The 22,004-nt window shown below is 38.5% G+C and overlaps 1 protein-coding gene across 3 annotated transcripts in view; it reads right to left on the reverse strand.

Moving 5' to 3' along the window:
* Positions 1–1,542: 1,542 nt before the first annotated feature.
* The window catches only part of tamo (PUB and ZnF_RBZ domain-containing protein tamozhennic), a 126,668-nt gene continuing 106,206 nt past the window's right edge, over positions 1,543–22,004 (reverse strand). For all 3 annotated transcript variants that reach the window (XM_067148507.2, XM_068227915.1, XM_067148509.2), the window contains one exon: positions 1,543–4,380. In XM_067148507.2, the coding sequence (XP_067004608.2) occupies positions 2,467–4,380 (1,914 nt within the window). In that variant the 3' untranslated portion in view covers positions 1,543–2,466. The remainder of the gene's footprint in view (positions 4,381–22,004) is intronic.

Genomic DNA, 22,004 nt, shown 5'->3' on the forward strand with positions numbered 1-22,004 from the left:
TAACAATACAGCTGTGGATGAAAATGTGTTGAAAGGTTTATGTCCTAGCTGGTGGAGAGATCTTCAGGATTCTCACAGTACTAACGCAATTCATTTTAATCCCTCACATATTCTTGGTGATACAAGATATGACTTTGCCGAAAATCCACCTCAGGGATAGTATTAACATCTAGATGTTACTGAAATTCCAAGCTGCAGGCGCTCTTCTGATATCATGACTAGATCTTCAGGGAGAGAATCGTATCCTTGTCCTGATATCACTTCATCTGCAGAGTTACACATGCAACCTTTTAGGAAGAAGATTGCATCAGTGACTAATGTAGGAGATTTTCAGGATGCTTACAACTTAGAAGATTCTGAGCACCATTCCAATATGAGATCATAGCCTTTGCAAACTTCATGTCATAATTCCAAGAATATCTCTAGTGAACTTGAATCTCTATCGGACAGAAACACCAACACACGTATTAAGTTCAGTAACTCTCTGAATGTGATCATTATTTTGGTCTAGGAATGTTAGTTTCTATTTCTGTTCATATTCCTATTAGGTTAGTTTATTGAACCTTTGTTCATCATCCACTATATTTTTGTATTCAATTTCAAATTTCTATCAGACAGATGTTTTATTAAACGTACTTAATATTTTCGATTTAACTTTGTGAGGTACGTCATGCTCTGTAGTTTCTTAAAACAGAATTATAATAAGACAGTTCGAAAGAATTTATTTTCCTCCTACTTAATACTCTAATTATTGTAATAATTAACATAACCTTTATTACCCACGTACCCTCCATGGAATCCTGTAGATGCCAGCATGTTTCACCATGTGTTACAACTGCCCTCTGCGAACTGTTTCTTCCCTTATAACCAACAGTTGTTGGTCACTTCAGCTATTACAAATTTCTGTAAATGCACGCATGGTACTGTTAAAAATTCATAACATACTACTCCACACCATAACCACCTCAAGAACTTATATTGATAAGAATGTCCCAAGCAAATGACCACAAGAAAGGCACAGAGACATATGGCAAAATCAAATCTGGAGAGAATTAGTCAAGAGAGATACAAGATAGTGACAAAAACTGGAACAAAAAAAATGACTCGATAGAACAAATGGGAAGAGGCTCATTTATACCCATACCTGGCTAGCTGGAGCAGCGAGATGATGACAACAATAATCATCATCATCATCATCAATTTTACAAGGCAGTGGCAAAGTAAACATAAAATAATCTCACAACGATGTAGAATTCAAATACAATTTGGCAGCAGGTAAGGGATATATGCTTACAATTTCATTGGATGAAATTGTTAATGTATGCTGTATTTAATAATGTTGATGATGCTAGGGGCTTTACGTCGCACCGACACAGATAGGTCTTATGGCGACGATGGGATAGGAAAGGCCTAGGAGTTGGAAGGAAGCGGCCGTGGCCTTAATTAAGGTACAGCCCCAGCATTTGCCTGGTGTGAAAATGGGAAACCCCGGAAAACCATCTTCAGGGCTGCCGATAGTGGGATTCGAATCTACTATCTCCCGGATGCAAGCTCACAGCCGCGCGCCTCTACGCGCATGGCCAACTCGCCCGGTTGTTGATGATGTTTGCGGTTCCAATTTACAGGCTGATCTGCTCATATGAAATGCATTTTAATTTTATAACAAGGATGGGTGAAACAGAAACAAAGCTTTGATGTATGCATAAAATATCATATACTGTATATCATTAGATGTAGCAAAGTTAGCAGAAGTGTTACCTCAGATTTCAATAGTTTAGCAATAAATTATTCATGAGAAAATGATTAGGGCAGTTTTTAATATTATCCTTCTATTTATGTCATCCTTGAAGTAGAAATACAAGCTCACTTTTTAATTGGGTGATCATATACGACAGTATAAGACACATTATGTTTCGATGACAACCTGAAATACTGTGTTCCATCTCTCAGCACTTCCATCCTGCATGTAACATGAGAACCTGGCACGACAATGCAGCATCCTATTTGAGTAGCTATTGGTGGTAGCTCAAAATCATTGAGGTTTGATGCTGAGTATAATTAGTTACATAAGTGGACTGAAGGAAAAAATAAATGACAAACCATTCTTTCCATTACAAACAACAATTCTTACATGCAGAGACATGCCTCTGGTCATTCGAAACAGAATATCTTCCTTTTTCCTCACTTTAAATTAATTCAATACCAACCCCAGTTTACAACTGGTCTAAGTACTTTTTAATCAAGTTAATAAATTACTGTTCATAGAACAAGTCACGGGGTAGAAAACCTCTATATAAAGACTCTTTCAAACATAATAATTCTCTGATGAATTTAGTTACAAAATGATATAATTAACCTGTCAGTCTTAATGAATAAAGTATTAAGAATTAAAATGTGTGTCAAGAATAAATTACATTTAAAGCCAAGTGTTATCAGAAAGATATCTCAAATGAACAAGTCTCCTTTTTAAATATAGGTAGGAGAATCTTTCAGACTGTGGTCACAAGCCACACAAATACTTACACCCTTTTCATTCACTAACGTGCACTTGGGACATTCTCTGCCACCACTTGCGAGTGGGTGAGATTCTGAACCTTTTGTTTTTGACTTGCCACACATTTCACATATTTCAACAGAGGCACTATTTAAGAATGTGCATGTTTCACATTGCCATTTCTCTCCATTGTCAGTATTATTCAATAACGGAATAACATCTCCAGTGGTCTCCTTCCTGTCAATAGGCTTATCGTTAATCCTACTTTTGGTTACTGAATCCCTATGTGATGCTGACTTTTCATGTAGCGATGACTCACCACTTACACCCAACAAAGAAGAATTGTAACCATTTCTATCTGTAAGATGCTTGGGATCAAGAGTTGCAGAAGAATAATGACTAGAAGACAGCATAGATCTTTTACTTTCAGCACCATGTTTCCTGGGATCCCTAAGCAAAGTCTTGGTGGAAAGTTTTGCAACACCATTGTTTGATTTTCCAGGTCCTGTAGAGAGTGTAAGAGGCCTCTGCCTAGTAGCAGATTCCTTAGGAGGAGAGGACATATTATCATACACACTGCCATTACCATCAACTATATCACCACTGATTATATTTTTGTTCATGTGACCATGAGAAACATCTCCACTGCTTTCCAAATTAATTTTTCTTAGAGCTTCATTAATCTTCATAGGACGGTGTTCACTCGGATTTGCCATAGCTTTGCGATTAAACTCCTCTAATCTCATCTCCATTAATTTAGTTTCAAGTTCCAAAGGGGGCTCTACATGCTGTTGTCGAGGGTGTCTGCCATCATTTGTTGTCGCCTTTTTATGTCCACTCTGATTTTCAAATGGAGGAGATAGTATGTCTGGCCTCTCCCCAAGATCTTTGCTGTAGCCCTGACTCTCAAGATTTCGAAATACAAAATCCCAGCTAGCAAATGTGCCCATCCCATCATCTTTGGCTTTACTTGATGACAGCTGTTGAGCTTCAGGTCGTGGACTATCATAATTATGAGACTGATAATTATCTACTGCCATTGTATTCCTGAACTGAGGATCATGTTGCTTATCACTGTTGCTCCTCTTGGTGGTGGTCATGTGATGAGACTGATGTTGGCGTACAGTCCGAGGAATAAGTACTGATGATGAAGAATCTGTAGCAGAACATCCCTGTTGAGTTTCACTGCCACTGCTAGCTGGCGGGGGTGCTGCATCTAATTCTATCAGCTGCCCTGTAGGAACTGGACAATTATAATTTGGCATTACAGTTGGACCAGTAGCCATTTGTGAAGCAGTTGTATAGCCATTCTGCACACTCACTGGCACAGACTGAATATGGGCTGGTGGTGCAGCAGATAATGGAGGTGCCTGATACTGATGAACAGCATTATGTGCACTTGTTCCATAAATATCTTGGGATTTTAATATAGGATGCACAGAAGCTGGAAGGTAAGGTGCATGAACAGGGGCTGGAATTGGATATGGCATAGTTGGTGGAAGAGCCTGTTGAGGACTCATAACAGTACCGTACCTGGGCTGAGCAGGTAAGGTGTATGCATGGGGATGGGTCATGGCATATGAAGGATAATTATAATAACTCATATGAGGAACATGAGGCACAGATGGAATTTGTCCATACAAACAACTAGGAGTAGATTGATGGTAACGCCCTGCAGTTCCATAGTTATCCAATGCTTGTCCCTGATGATGGTAAGCTGCAAGTTGCTGCTGTTGCTGCTCTTGATACTGGCGCTGATGAAAACGATACACAATACCTCGTATTGCATTTTCAGGAGTGCCAACATGATTCTCACGGAATTCCAAGATTTCCAACCAACCACATGGAAATCTGCTTTGTACTTCCTCCCAGATGGCTTTAAGCAACTATGGGTTCAACAATACAAAAGGAAAAATGAAAGTAACAATAGAACAGCCACTGCACAAACACTAATCTCTATTTTTATATGGAATTTATACAACAAACACATCATCAAAAAAGAACATTTAATAATGTGCATATATCAATGACACTGAATAATGATTATACATAAGACTTGTAAATAACAGCGGAGGAGGAGGAGGGATGCAGAAGATTTGCTCAGATACCTGTGTTAAGATTTTAAGAGCAAAGGAACTAGCCAATCACTTAACACGGTTACTTCAGAATGCCCATGTGCCTTTTGCACGTGTAACTTTAAAGCTTTTTAGTCTGTCAACTAATTATAAGACATAACACTATATCATACCTGTAAAAAACAAAAAACCTCACTGTTAAACAAAGAATGACATGTTCATTCTTGAAAGATCATTAGATTCTATCAAATCACAGAATTTTCTGAATTGAACATTGTTTTAAAATTTTTTGCTATTTGCTTTACGTCGCACCGACACAGATATGTCTTATGGCGACGATGGGATAGGAGAGGCCTAGGAATTGGAAGGAGGTGGCCGTGGCCTTAATTAAGGTACAGCCCCGGCATTTGCCTGGTGTGAAAATGGAAAACCACGGAAAACCATATTCAGGGCTGCCGACAGTGGGTTTAAAAATTTAGTAACATTTATGATTGAATTCTGTTTACACCCTTTAATACTTGGAAAAAGTTGGAACTTATCTTGATGAAGTGCTCCAATAGTACATACTCTCTCCTTGCTAGTCTAATAATGAGTGCTAGGTGGTGCAATGCCCCATCATTGGCATAAGGTCAACTGGCCAGCCTGTCAGCAACCTTACATTACGTCATGCTCCTGCTATGTCAACGACCACTTTGAATTGTACTTTTAGCTTTATTATTGTTACTACTTTCATTATTATTATCATCATATTTTCATTGTTTTGGAAATTATATAAGGGTTGTTTAATGAGCAATTAATGGGCTGGCTAGTTTAGTAGTAATTTTCCATTACAACATTTTTTGGCACCATCAACACCATTTGTGGAAGTGTATTGTAGTAGCAACAACAACAACAACAACAACCATCATCATCGTCGTCGTCATCATCATCGTGTACTAGGGAGTAAATATAAGTTCATGACTGTGATAAAATAAAACTATGAAATTGAATTAAAGAGTATCTTGTAAGACATTACTGTTAAAGATAAATAATAACCTAATAAAACATCTAGAGTGGATAGGACGCTGCATAAATTCAGAGAATTTACTGCACATAAGAATATCCTAACTCACATTCCAGACAATTAAATAACCTCCTGTGAGATTCATTCAGCGCTAATGCAAGAAGTGTGAAATGTTGTTCAGAAATTAACTCATTCGCAACATTTGATGAGCTGTGGTCACATGTGGTGTTTTGGTGCATTAATCAAATTACGAGCTCAGCTCGCAATGATGCAGTGTATTCACAATTAAGTATTTAATTTATTTTCCACCTAGTCGATACAATGATTGCTTAAGGCAATTTTTAATGGTCAAAAGTGGTACATGTTTCGTATATTATCAACATCTTCAGCCACATAACACTGTTTAGATGAAAAATATATAAAATTGACAAAGTAATGCTTTAGAGGAAGTGTCCTTAAAATTTTTATGTAATGATGCAGTGTCTCGCTTAACTTTGTATATTAGATTCCCTTTGCAGTACAAGTTCTCACAATACACACTGTAAGAAACTAGACGCATATACTGTTGGTAAACAATGTTGTCCTTAAAATTAAGGACACTTCCTCTAAAGCATTACTTTGTCAATTTTATATATTTTTCATCTAAACAGTGTTATGTGGCTGAAGATGTTGATAATATACGAAACATGTACCACTTTTGACCATTAAAAATTGCCTTAAGCAATCATTGTATCGACTAGGTGGAAAATAAATTAAATACTTAATTGTGAATCTATTGAAGTGCGATACGGACCATGAAGCTGATTTTATGTAATGATGCAGTGTCTCGCTTAACTTTGTATATTAGATTCCCTTTGCAGTACAAGTTCTCACAATACACACTGTAAGAAACTAGAGGCATATACTGTTGATAAACAATGTTGTCTGTATTTCTGTGTGACATTGGGATTGTTGAATGGCAGTAATGACGAGAGTTTTGAAAACCCTTTTAGACAGTGTTTTAGATGGCGATTATGACAATAATGACATTTTCGAAAATAAATCCGAGTTCATGGATAGTGATAGCAACAGTGAAAGTTAGCTGAGTGCGAAGAGCATTGAGGAAACTGAGAGTGAAAGTACCATGCCAGGTCCTTCCAAACACGTGGCCAGTGACATAAGAGAACTGAAGTGATTGGAATGGAGGAAAAAGACAATAATCCTGATATATAGCCATTTCATGGATACAAAGGTGTTTCAGAAATACTTATAAAAAATTTCGTCTGCCCACCATCCGAACTTACAATGGTTTTAAAAGTACACGGATCTGCTCATTTGAAATTATTTCAAATGAAACATTTGTACCACAGCCAGCAGTCATTCGAAGAATGAAGTACAGGTAAGTCATAACTTTTAATGGCAAGATAGCAAAATTTGATTGAATTATCTTCATTAGTTAGTATTTTATGCATGTTTTTGTGTGACAGGTACACTTAACCTACCGGTGTTCAAAGTAAATTTGATTGCAATGTGGCCATTTATTGTGACATGCATGGGTTATGCAGTGCGAAAAGGGGGGAATTTTTAAAATGAGTGTGGCCCTTGAGGTTTGTTTGTTTAATGAACATTTAATGGGCTCACTAGTTTACCGGTAGTTTTCCGGTGACGTCAATGTAATTCGTGGAAGTGTTTTAGTAGTTTATTATTACTACTAGCTCAGGTACCCGTGCTTCACTACAGAATTCTACATTGTAAACGGAATTCTAGATAAAATACTGACCCTATATCTATAGAAATTGCAACAAATGCAGTCCTGTCTAAAAGAGACCCGATACATGGAGTTCAAGGCATCTAACTACCATGACAAAACTGCAAAAAAATACAACCTTATATTAAATGCAAATGCAATTGAAAATACATTGATCACAAAATTTTTAGGTGTCCGTATTGTACCAGGAACCAAGTATGGCCTGGAACATAATTTTATTTAATGGAATAACGGGACGACCCTAGCATGCGAAGTAGCGCAACAGAACGGCTTGGGCATGCATACAACAAGCAAGCTACGTCACGCAGGAGGGTGATGCAACTATCACGTGAACACCACCTGATACTGTCGAACATACTAGAAGAAATGTTACTAACTTTGGAACCCACTGAGATATCAATTAATGAGATACGCCATCGTGTAGCCCATTATTTAAAGGCAAACATACTGCAATTTCATTAATATCGGCCTACGGACTTACAGGTAATTCAGATGTAAAGAAACTTGATTTTTCCACGATAGGAGGAAGCTGACCTCGATAGATTGGTATAATAGAACGGGGTTCTGCTAGGTCAAGTTGGTTCATTTCTCAACTCGTTGCCGTCATGTAGTCATGCTGTCTCACGTGAACGGGTCCGCGTGGTTCGAACAAGACATCACATCATACAAACTCTACAGTAAAGTTTTCGACAAGACTTATAAATACCAATATAATACCAATATAATACCAATATAAATGGTCCGTTACTGGACATTATAAAACTTATAAAACAATAATTCGTGTTGGAACTTACAAACTTGTCGAGTGATATGATACTAACTTATTAATTTCAAAGTGTTGTCAAAGACTTATGATCTTTAATCACTTTACAGACTTAGTATTTTCAACTGCAAATCGAACAAATTTAATTGATTTAAACTTGTATTCATATTTGAATGAAACTGACTTTAAACATTTATGAGAAATAAGCGCGTGAATATTAAGATGATTTTCAAGTGAAATAACTGAACATTTAATATCTCAAAAGAATCCATTTCATAATATTACCTTAAATATTGGTAGCTACATTTCTTCATAACCGCCGATTCTTTGTTGAATTTCAGGGTCGGCGAAGTCGTTGGCGAACTCAAAAGAACGGCTTGCCTCAAGGAAGTGTACTGGCGCATTTGTTATATAATATATACATAAATGATCGGCCACAGCCTGAAGACACCAAGAGTTTCATCTATGCTGATGACCTTGCTCTCGCTGTCCAGTCAGATAGTTTTGAAGCGATAGAATGCACCCTAAAAGCTGCCCTAGAAGAACTTGGCAACTATTATGATCAAAACCAACTTGTGCCAAACCCGAGCAAAACCCAAGTTTGTGCATTCCATTTACGACATCGACAAGCCAACAGGAAACTCATTGTGACATGGAATGGAGCTACACTAGACCACTGCTTCCATCCCAAATACTTGGGCGTCACTCTCAATCGCAGTCTCACCTTCAAGGTGCACTGTATGAATGTAAAACAAAACATCTCTTCCAGGAACACACTACTTAGAAAACTTGTTGGATCTACTTGGGGCACACCCCCACAAACTGTTAGAACTACTGCACTAGCCTTATATTACTCTGCCATGAATTTGCCTGTCCAGCATGGTACAAATCTGCCCACCCAAGACAGATTGATGTGGCACTCAATGAAAGCTGTAGAATAATTACTGGTGTCCTGAAGCCAACTCCTCTCGAGAAAATCAATTACCTTGCCAGTATTGCTCCTTGTGATGTTGCTGCCAATAACGAAAGGCTTAAAACAAATCTAATGCCTTCACATCCATTCTTTGGATACCAACCTGCCCAATGAAGACTGAAGTTCAGGAAAGCCTTTTTAACATCTTCAGAACACCTGGAAGGATCATCGGACAAAGTCAGGATTACCAAATGGAAACAAAAGACCTCTGGCCTCTTGAAATGGATGAAACCACGGGAAGTGGTGCCTCCCGGTCACACCAAGGACATGGAAGTCCTTAAACAGACTTAGATCTGGAGTGGGTAGAACCAGAGCGAATCTACAAAAATGGAACTTTCCCATCGATACGGCCGTTTGTAACTGTGGTGAACTTCAGACAACCAAACACCTGCTATGCTGCCCCCTGTGTCCATCAAACTGCACAATGGAAGACTTAGTGCTGGCCAATCCAAATGCCCTTGAAGTGGCCAAATTTTGGGCCGAATTGGTGTGACATCTGTATGGCATATATTGTTGAAGATCTTTTACTTTTATATATATATCTGTGTATATAGTTTGTTTCTTTTAAATGTAGTAGTATTCTATTGTACTTCTGATTTGAATAAAGAAGACCTTAAATGGTTGAACTTTTAACAAGGCTCAACCTTCATCACAAGTGAACAGTATTTGACATCATATGACATTGCCGTCATAGGAACTTGTAAACATCCGCAAATTAAGTATTTCGTTATGGCAAATAAGACTTTGATAATATGTTATAACTGTGCTTCAACATGAACAGTGTATCCAATCTAATGAGTAATAACAATTTTCTACTGGTGATTAAACATTAGAGGAAATGCACCTAGTTAAATACAGTGCCAATTTTATGATTTACAAGCATAGGACACTCAAAAGTTGATCTTGTCAGTTGAACTTTCTCGTGTTTATAGAGTCTATAAGTGACATGTTGAAACCCTGACCGAGTGCCTATTTTGTCATATCAACCTGCTATCATTATGACTATATGGGAGTTGGAACGTGGTGACTTTATGGAATGTAAACGTGGTTACTACGCGGGAGATGCAACGTGGTTCGACGCTGGATTTGGAACGTGGTTACTACGCAGGAATCAAACGTGGTACCATGGAGATGGCATCACTACACCAGCTGCAAGGACTTCATATGATATTTGTTGAACCACATTTCTCTACATTTCCAGTCCTGATATCCAGATAATTCAGGTGATATGAGTGCCTCTCTAAACAAACTTGAGATTTAAACAGACTAACTTTATTACAAGTTGAACTTTAGAATCAGTGATCTCATTCATAATTCAACGAACTATTTTGCTCATTGGAATTCACATTACATCTTATAAGTGTTGAATGACAATTCTAAAAATAGACTCTAGCACAGAACTTTAGAAGAAGATAAAATTTACGATATTCTGAAGTGTAAAAATATTAAAAAGACACTAGGGAAATATATTTTTCAAGTGAAAGGAGGTTATTTTGAATTTCATTTTTTGTCATTTCAACAAATACTTGAAGAACTTTATCAGGAAAGAACTTATTGATTTTCAATGAAAGATAATCATTTCATGTTAAAGACAATCATAAAAATTGATTTTATTTCAATTAGCCAGGTGACATTAACTTGTTTAGAAAATATTTTAATTTGATTTAATGCTACGAGTCAAAAATAATAGGGAACTTATTCATCAAATTCTCAAGCTGACTAAATTAAGTTTTAAAATATATACATTATTTCACTCTGCATCTACCTCTCTCTGTGCCTGCTCCGTAAGGACCGTACACCCATTTGCAAAGATTCTCATGCCCATATCCTTAATATTTCCTGGTACAATATAGATGAAAAATTAAGATGGGATTGTCATATTTAAAAAAATAGGGAAGTCTCTGAGTTCTGTTTGCTTTGCCTTAAATATTTTGTCTAATAGTCTAATAGAATATGAAGGTAAATTAGCTTTTCCTGATGTGTTAGTATACAAGAAGAATGATGGTACACTAGGCCGTGCAATGTACAAGAAACCTACCCATTCTGAAAGATACCTTCACAAGTCCTCACGTCACCACCCGTGCCAAAACACAGCTCTCCTTCGAACGTTATTTACTAGGGTGAATAACATTGCAGACGCTAATAACTGCTCAAGTGTATTAAGAGTAATGACAACATCCATGAAGAAAAAACGGCTATATGTCAGAAGAGATAGCACGAGCTGTGAAGATCAAGGAGCCTAACAGGGATAGTACCAACCAGGACTACAGTAAAAAGAAGAAAGCATTCCTTCCTTACGTGGCAGGTATAACTGAAAGAATAGGGCGGATTCTTAGGAAGCACAATATAATTCCAGTTTTCACCAGAATGTCACTCTTTCATCCTCCACTGAGGATGCCATAAGCCAGTCTGCCATAGCAGAACATTTCTACAGTACAGACCATGAAATCCTCTTTGACCAGATGAAGGTCATTGCGCCCGTAAAAGACTTCTATGCTCGACTGGTAAGAGAAGCCATACAGATAGAGCTGCGCCCAAATACATGGAGACCTGTACTGCAGAAATACATGCATAACACCACCATGAAACAGCAGGACTCACTCATGAACCGTCGACAGAGGGCGGTGAATCACAGCATGACGATCCTCGAGTCCAATTAGTGGGGTAGGCTGTGGATAGTAAGGTCATGGCTTCCACATTTCTTTGAATTTCTTTGCTCACTGTCAGAAGCAGAACTCACATGCCCTGATGAAGGCCGATGCAATTTGGCTGAAAGCTCAGCTTCATTAAATATAGTGGCTTTAATCCAGTATATATTTATTTATTTACGTTGAAACATGTCACTCTTTGTTTAATAGTGCTTTCTTTTTCTTTTTTCTTTTTTTTACAAGTATGTGGTAGTGTTATGGATGTTATAATTAGTATTCAACAGACTGAACAACTTTAAAGTTACATGAAATGAGTTGATTCTGAAAAGTATGGCTTGTTTAAAAAAATATATAAACTATTCAAGGGAACAGGGCTTTAATGCATATAAATATCATACTCATAAAATGTACAAAATAATATAATTATAAAGTATACCTGAAAGAAGTAGGAAACATTCATTAAAACATGTGTAAACATACAAATTAGGAAGGAAATTCCTTAAACACTGGACTATTACCCAAGAGCCGGTTGGGTTACCAACAGTTCCAGATAGTCCAGGCATCACTGAAGAGGTGCACTATGGAAATGAGGACCAAGTTTTTTCTCACTAAGCCAAAATATCCTATTACATACGAGTTCGGTAAGCCCACTGAAATGCACACGCCAGCTAACCCTATGAGCAACACTTTCACACCATTCATAACAAGGACTAGCTACATAAGGAATGGCATGAGGTAGCACTGCTCATACTGCAATCACTAATATCAAAGTTAAGGATGAAACTAAGACAGGTTAATAAAAATAACAAATTTGTTCTAACCTATACCAGAAAATACACTGTAGTGCACTGTAAACACACTGCCTCGCCAGAAATGGACCTGGGCAAGGACTAACGTTAGTTGTTAAAATAAAGGTGAGTGAATTAGTTAAAAACAGGAATATGAAATAAGCCTGACAGTCCTCAAGTGACTGTCAGAAAACAGACTAACTACATCATGATTAATGACCTTTTCTGAAATTGTGTTGAACGTGATAGAACATATCCAGCAGCTGACATTAAATCAGACAATTCTGTTCTTGAAGAGATATGATTGTGGATGAAAATCCAGCCAACAAAATATAAAATCAAGAGAACTGACAAAATAGCCTGCAAGATCCAGATGTACAAAACAGTCACAGCCATTCTCAACACCAGAACTGTAAATCTAGATATACTGTCTGAAATCAAAGCAGATGAAACATGGAATGAGCTTATGAAAGGAATTCAAGAGACTGCAGTTGATCAAATAGGAACTTCCCTTCAGAAAAGAAAAAAGAAATTACATGAATGAGATTCTTGAGCCAATAGAACAACAAAGAGTTAACAAGAACATAAGGTAGTTTATGTGAACATCGAAAGAACTATGCAGTAAAACAAACAGTACCGGTACTGAAATTAAAAACCTGTTTTGAACATCAAGGTACATCATTATAACATTCAAGGTGATTATAGCAACCCGATTTAACTGCATCAGTACAGTATTCAAAATGTGCTCCCTCATACTCACAAATTGCTCGTACCGCTGCTATAGATTGTTGAACATGTTCATGAACACAGGTTGCTGCAAGGACAAAAGAAATGACTATCTTATACATGGGAACATTCTTAGGTCGGCCATCTGACTGAAAAACAATATTTTAACGTGCCACATGTCACCTGAGGGTGAGAGATCCGGCGAGTGGGAAGGTTATGGGAATTCTGTTCCACGGGAAATTAAGTGATTTGCAGTGTTGTCGCAGAAGGGCAAGTGACCCTCTTGCAGCGTGGGCTGTAGCTTTATCATTCTGTATCCATTGATGAAGCAGTGGAAGGTTTTTGTTGTGATAAAAAGGCACAAATCCTGCACGAATTGGGTAATAATGAAGTGGTGGTGGTGGTTGTTTTAAGAGGAAGTACAACTATGTAACCATCTTCTCTGAACAAATTAAGTGGAAACAAAAATTAAAAAATGAAAACTACAGTAGAACCCCGCTTAACCGAAACCCAGCTTAACTGAAATGCTCTGGCAAAATTGTATTTTAATATTTTGTTCTTACCCTCCCGTTCTTAGCCATCGATTTTAGTAATTCACTTGTTATATGTGCTGACAGCTATTAGCCAAACCCTATTTTTATATTATGACTTATGCCAAAATGCACGTGTAGCATAAAACAAAACAGTTTCTTACCCTGTGGTTCGATCTACCATACATTTTTTCTTGAACAAGCAGGAATTATTATTACTTTATTATTATTATTATTATTATTATTATTATTATTACTGTATTCTAGGTCTAGAAAGCCAAGAATAACGACTGAGAGGATTCGTCGTGGTGAATACACGACACCTTGTAATATGCAGGCCTTCGGGCTGAGCAACGGTCACTTGGTAGGCCAAGGCCCTTCAGGGCTGTAGTGCCATGGGGTTAGGGTTATTACTGCATTATTCGTCATGAAAATTATGTAGACAACTCCGATCTTGACAATAACACTTCTGAGAATCGAGTTACAGCAGAAGAGTTGGCCGTGCGGTTAGGGCCGTGCAGATGTGAGCTTGCATCTGGGAGATAGTGGGTTCGAACCCCACTGTCGGCAGCCCTAAAAATGGTTTCTCGTGGTTTCCCATTTTCACACCAGGCAATTGCAGGGGGTGTACCTTAATTAAGGTCACAACCGCTTCCTTCCCACTCCCAGCCCTTTCCTATCCCATCGTCACCATAAGACCTATCTGTGTTGGTGCGACATAAAGCAGCTTGCAGATGATTTTATTTAATGCATTGGAGGTAAGATTGATTTTGAATTGTTATTAAAATACAGTATCACACGATTTAATTACGGTACTCAATACTCTATACAGTATTACTCTATTACTCTATACAGTATTCAGTTCAGTAATAACAAAAAAATTGCTTAATTATTTCAGATTGCCCTGTGCTTTGTTGAACAAAGCAATGCATCTACACCAGCTGATGTATTGTTGATTACACAGCTGCACCAAGAAAATTCAGAAGAAAATCACTGATTATTTACAATGAGTGACATTATGTAAACATTTTAATGTTAATATACAGTATGCACCTTTGCTAACCAGAGTTTATCGCGACATTTAATTACCAAAAATATTTACCATGTGTCATCCGAAAAAACGCGTCAGCCGAAGTGGCTCTGCCCCCTTTATTTCGGATAAACAGGGTTCTACTGTATGCATTAAACGGTGAATTTAAAAATGAAATTAAAAAACAGAAAGAAAATATTTTTTTTAAGCCAAAAAGGACATCGAAAAGTTGAAATTTAGAAGCCCTTGATTAACCTACTCTCACACAAAGTGAATGATGAGATCAGCAGTATTCTAGTCATCGGCTAATATGAGTTTGAGTGTCTCCTCCAGGCCAATGTTCTGTCTTAAGCCAGAGGATGTGGGCCATGGTGAATTCGACACCACAAGAACACAATGGGGTGGGTCTTCCCTCTTTAGGAGGTAAGAGTATACAGATCTTCCATGACCTATCTTAAGAATGCCAACCACAGGGCCCTTAGCTGAGTCCTGGGATTGCTTCCACTTGTGCCAGGCTCCTCACCTTCATCTATCCTATCCGACCTTCCTTGGTCAACTCTTGTTCTTTTCCGACCCGATGCTATTAGATTTCTGAGGCCTAGGGAGTATTTCATTTTCACGCCCTTCGTGGCCCTCGTCTTCCTTTGGCCGATATCTTCATTTTTCGAAGTGTCGGATCCCTTCCATTCTTTCTCTCTGATTAGTGTTATATAGATGGTTGCCTAGTTGTACTTCCTCTTAAAACAATCACCACCATCACTCTTCAGCCTGCATGAAACTATGTCCTCTCTCCGTGAAGGCCAGGAAGAGAACTGCCGCACAGCAGCTGTCTTCTTAATAGCTCTCAACTTGTTGGGAGTTCGGATAGATAGCCACTCCGATTCCCAGGACACCAAGATGGTTCAACATATCCAAGAACAAATATCCATAGCAGGTACATTCATAGGTCTAGGTGGTAAAAGTGCTGCTTCTTTTGCAGCATGATCCAAAAGTTAATTGTCTGCAATCCCAGCATGGCTTGGAAGCCATGCAAAAGGGATTCTAGTGCCAGCATTGCACAACCACGCAAGAAGTTAATAAATCTGCTGCACTAGTGGGTGTTGCAAGAAACAGGTATCAACAGAATGCAGAGAACTTAGAAGAGTCAGTACACATGAGAAAGTGACTTCTTTTGTCATCTTTTGACACTCAGGGCAAACTGCAGAGCTTCTAAGATGGCAAAGAGCTCCGCAATATATACATTACAGACACATCACGTGTACGGATACTGGTGAACGAAATCCTGGAAATATCTCCAATGAACAGAAACATCCACATTCACCTCGGATCTACGTACTAGATCTAACCGCATATCCGGCCACAGAACTAGCCACAAAGGTATCTGGCTAGGCCTCCTCTCAAGACAACCACAGACAGTCACATCAAACAGTAAGCAGTATATACTAATTGTATAATTAATTGTATTGACAGGCGGACCATTATTAACCCTGTTTCTCACAGATTGATGAATATTGATAGTCAATATGGATCTAATAGGAACCAAAAATCGTCAAGTTTATTAATACTAGTAAGTTATCTATCTGAATCCCAACCGGTCGTGTGGCAATCGGCCGGTTTTCGTACCCCTGCTGGTATTGGGTATTAAAGTGGCATTGATAGCTTGGATGTAGCAGCATTTCACAAATTTTGGCAGCATATGTGAGAAGTATCTGCTGCCATCTTCTTCGTAAAGATGGAGCTCCTGATTCAGCGAGTAGACCAGTGATAAGTCTAGTAAGGAAAGCTACGGCTGCCAGCCTAACTCCACTGGTGTACACGATCGAAGGTTTCAACACGGTTTTTTATGCTGAACTGTATGCTGCACTATCATAGTCCATTCGGGATAGAATCTAGAATCATGGCCATGTAAAAATGTAACAGCACCGCACGGTCAGCCCCCAACAAAGTGCCAGTCTCTTCTATAACATCACTTAGTCAACTCTTGTTCTTTTCCGACCCGACGCTGTTAGGTTTCCGAGGCCTAGGGAGTATTTCATTTTCACGCTCTTCGTGGCCCTTGTCTTCCTTTGGCCGATATCTTCATTTTTTAAAGTGTCGGATCCCTTCCATTCTTTCTCTCTGATTAGTGTTATATAGAGGATGGTTGCCTAGTTACTTCCCTGCATCATCTTCAACAAAATAAGAGTTAAATATCCCATGTCCAGATATGGGGCACCAAATTGTAATTATAGGATATAAACTTCATGATAATTGATCCGTACTGGACTGTGATTACATTAATAGTTAAATATTTTATTTATAAGGTCCACCTTTTCAATACAGTGTTGTGCAATGTGCTACATTACATTACAAACGAAAATCAAAGATGTAGTGTAGTACATTGCACAACACTGTATTAAAAAGGTGGACCTTATAAATAAAATATTTAACTATTTATGTAACCAAATTGTAACCCGCACAATGTACAGCGGTTTCTGTACAATCACATCTGGTATTTCAAACTCTAGAAAACGGGTTGTTGTTTGCTGATTGATGTAGCCATCCAAGTGAATATGGCTTTCACCTTTAAACCATAAATGTTGCAGAAGAAATCTTGGTCTGTACATGTCACGGCTAACACCTGGATACAATACTGTACTCGGGCATGCACATCTGTTTCGCTTAGGCGCTGTGGCACTGGAATGCAGTATGGAAATCCACCCAGCTCCTTAAACATCTACTGAACAGACATATCGCTCACACCATGTTACAGCAATGATAGTCTTAGATTACACTTGGGGATTGTAACACCTGATGGAGAAGTCATCCATGATTATGGTGTGTGGCGACTGTCCACAAGTGCCCAGTAGTCCCCATCTGTTGACAAGATTGATCCCATACAGAGAACTTCTTGAAGACAGCTAAACTCATTGCATTACTTCATGCCGCCTTGTTACATCACTCCTGGTACAGCTCTTCAAAGTGGTGCAAGGTCAACATTGCCATTATTACAGACAACAGAACTGAAGCGATACATGCAGTGGAAAACCTACATGAAATTGCGCATAAAACTGGACTACAAATCTCTTATGGGAAAACCCAGAACGACCTCTGTGAAAAGATAAACACCATTAAAGATGAAATCAGAAAACGCCAAGCAAAGTTTTACACACACATTTACACAATGGACAACTCCAGAACGGCAAAGAAATTACTGGTACTCAACATCGTAACAAAGAGTAAATGTGGTGCGGAATAGCTAATACTGGTACTCAACATTGTAACAAAGAGTAAATACGGTCCGGAATGGCTAAAAGATGTTCAGAGGGACCTACAACACATCAACATAGTGAAACTCGAGGACCGCACCGAGTGCCGAAATAAAATCATAAATGTAAAATTTGAGTCAAGAATATCACAACAACCTGGGAAAAAGTGGACAGAGGAGTGGAAGAGGAAGCATTGGAGAGGATAATGAGAATTCAGAAAGAAAAGAGGAAAAACGCCCGAAGATGACATTATGTATTCAAGTTCCATCGCTCTCCTTAAGGGGAACAATCGTATAAATAAATAAACAAATAATAATAATTTTATATGAAGATACAAATTATGCATAGAGTTGAGAACAAAGAATTATCAAGTATACTCTCACTCACTGGAGCCACCATGGCTCAGACGGCAGCGCGTCGGCCTCTCACCGCTGGATACCGTGGTTCAAATCCCGTTCACTCCATGTGAGATTTGTGCTGGACAAAGCGGAGGCGGGACAGGTTTTTCTCTGGGTTCTCCGGTTTTCCCTGTCATCTTTCATTCCAACAACACTCTCCATTATCATTTCATTGCAATTATCACTCATTAATAAATCACCTTGGGAGTGGCGACCCCATTGTAATAACAGCCTATATATGTTTCATTCATTACATCCCTGACCCGGTCAATGACTGGAAAACAGGTTGTAGGTTTTCATTTTCACTCTCACTCACTCTTACAACAGATCACAACAGAAGATCTCCGATTTGGAAAGTGAGTACATGGTATCAATTGCATTGCACACCGTTTAATTTACATATGCAGGATTCATCTGGATCACGGAAGAACTCAATATTACACAGCTTATGGTAATGTCCATGTAGCACCACCGAGTCAAAGTGTCGCAGGTCTTGGCCTGTCCATGTCCTATTCATCATGGCCTCCGTTGTATAAAAGTTGATCCAGATTTAGTCACTTTTCTTCACTCTGTCCAGCATTACTTTCTCCCAGGTAGCCCTCTCTTCATCTGGAGGTCCTTCACAAAGGTCTCTTTGGCAAGTTCACATGCTAGTCAAGATCTTGCATATTTTGATATCCTCAAGATAGCTTTCAGAAAGTGCAATATGACTGCTTTGAATGTCCTCAAGTCCACCATGGTCAGCTTCTCCCACATGATTTCCAGCCTGTATGTGGCTGGTACTGTGCAGTACTCCATTGGTTTGCTCATCAGATTCGAAGTTGTAACATGGTCATCAATTTCCAGGTAGTTAGTCGTCATAATGTTGCTTATCAGTTTCATGAGTTTGTCGTCTTCACCCATTATGACTTCCAGTTTTGCAATTATTAACGGCCTGCTTAACATGTTGAAGGCTTTTGCATAATCAATAAACATTACATGAAATTTGCATCTTGGATGTCCTAAGGTTTCGTCAATGTCATTGATCAAATTGTTAATGGCGTGGAGGGTACTCCGGCCTTTGCGGAATCCAAACTGTTCATCTGGGAGTTTATGGTCCACTGCTTCAGTAATCCTTTTCGTGAGAAGCTTTGTCAAAATCTTCAACATGTCCTTTTCTAAAGCTATCCCTCTGTAGGAGTTTGGATCTGATTGTCACATTTCTCTTTGAACATTATTTTTTTTATAATCTAAATTCTCCATGCTGTGGGGATGTTACAGACTTGAAGGCAAAGGTTCATTAGGGCTGAGATAGCTGAAAGTAACGTCTCTGTTGAGTCTTTTACGTGTCCATTGCAAATTCTGTCAGGCCATATGGTCTTATTGCTTTTTACTGACACGATAGCTTCATATACCTCCTTCGTTATGAACTAGCCTGTTCCCCCACCAACTGGCTTTACGTTCCACCGACACAGATAGGTCTTACGGAGGCAATGTGACAGGAAAGGGCTAGGAGTGTGAAGGAAGCAGCTATGGCCTTAATTGCGTAGGTTTCTTTTTGATATGTACCTGATAATGCTACCTCAAGATTGCAGCAATCTTTGTCTACATTTAGTATGTTCTTCCCAAATAGCTGTGTTGTTTTATCCACTACTTTGTGTTTTCCTAGGGTTCAATGCTACAAATGGATCATTAACAACTTCTTCTACTATTCTTGTTACTGGGATTTTGTGGATTACAGAGGTGAAAGAAGGTGCGGACATGAGTGGGTCGATATAAGACAATCAGAAGATTAATTTAAAATTTTAAAATTATAGCTATAATTCATTCCCAGCTATCTTTATGTACCTTTTCAAAGTTAGACTTTACAATTACAGATGCCACAATTTTGCTTACCAGTTAGGTGACAACGTTAAAAAAATCAGAACAATCCATTAATGACAAATTAGGAAACTTGAGCTTGCAGCTCCCTAATTACCAATGTTACACGAGCACAACTGCTCCAATAACAAACAGTAAAGGAAACAGATCTCCCAAGTTCTTTTGCATCAATATGAAGAGTGTCATCACTCTATCAATTTACACTAAGAAATCTATTTCCGAAATTTCACACTTTTCAGGGCTATCACCAGCACAACCTACATTTTACAAAATCAAACAGTATTTACTGTCTAAAATGCTCAACAGTCTAACATCTTAACATCAAAGGAATGAAATTGAATTTCACAGGTGTATTGAATACCCATTCTACCGGACCTTTGTGAAAAACAATAGGTTCAGTTACTGGCCCAAAAATCAAAATGATGTGGAGGCAGATACTTGCACTCCTCGAAATTTGCAATGAAAACTAGCAACCCTATTTTGGCTTCTGGCCCGAAGTTACAGAGGCAAAGTCTATACTACTGAGGTTACTAGATGGAGAAAATATTTAAGTTACAAGCAGAAAAGGGTTACAAAATCATAGACACCTCAAAATCAAGTTGATAGGGAACACGAGAGGATATGTCACTCTCTACTCCCTGATTTTGGCTGAGTTCTTTTGGCTTGTTTGAAATTTACATTAGAAGTATGAAATTTACCTTTAAAGTTGAAAATTAAATTTAGAAAATTATATATTATTAAAGATTGGAAACCTTCCCCTCGAGTTAGCTTTCAAAACTATCACTTAATTAAACCAGGACTGCCATTACCTTGAGCTGATGGACTACTCGGCGATGGATGAGGCTCCCCGCCTCCTTTATAAACACACACACTAGACTGGAGCAATGAATAAGACAACCTTTTCATAAAATATGCCAGCTTTTATACCCGAGAGGAAAGATCCAGAAAACTCTGGGCTACGGCCCAACACACCCCCAATTTTGATTGGGTAATTAAATAAATACAAGACACAGATGATTGGTGGAAAAATACGTACTGGTATACAAAATTTCCTATTGGCCAACATCGTACGTTGATGAGAAAAGCTAGAAGTGTTGTAAACTCTAACACACCAATAACAAAGAATAATCACCTCAGTTTAGGAAACCTAGGAAAACAAAATTACTTAACAATTTTAAGAGTCTATCTTCACACCAGAGGGCATAACATAGTTTGTAGTAGAGACATCTGTTGACAAAAGTTCAAACTTCTTGTGCTAGTTGGTGCAAGTTTTAGATTTAAGATGGCATTTTCCAAGGCGCTTCATTTAAATGAACAGGGCGGGTGTACCTTCCGGTACAGACCTCCCCCACCAAAAGTCCTTCCTTGTGGTGACAGTTTGAATTTTAGCTTGTTAGAAAATATTTAAAGTTGTATTTTTCAGATAGAAAATTTCTTGATGAAAGGTTCATTTGTAAGAAATTACGTCAAAAACAAGTCTTGAAGTCTTCCTGAAACCATAGAAGTCCGGGATCTACAGTTCTAGATTGACGGCAAGTGCGGCCGCCGCTGCCGATACCCGGGTGGGGTCACCCGGACCCCCCATGTACCCTCAGATAGAACTCTCCCACTGCATTGAGAGGAGTCATGGTGATGGTCGCCACAGACAAGATATAGAGACAATGCTCCAAGATGGGTAGGCGGTTAGGTTATCACACCTCAGCCCTCGCCAGAAAGGATGG

This window comes from Anabrus simplex, chromosome 5 (genome assembly GCF_040414725.1).
Source record: "Anabrus simplex isolate iqAnaSimp1 chromosome 5, ASM4041472v1, whole genome shotgun sequence".
Classification (NCBI taxonomy): domain Eukaryota; kingdom Metazoa; phylum Arthropoda; class Insecta; order Orthoptera; family Tettigoniidae; genus Anabrus; species Anabrus simplex.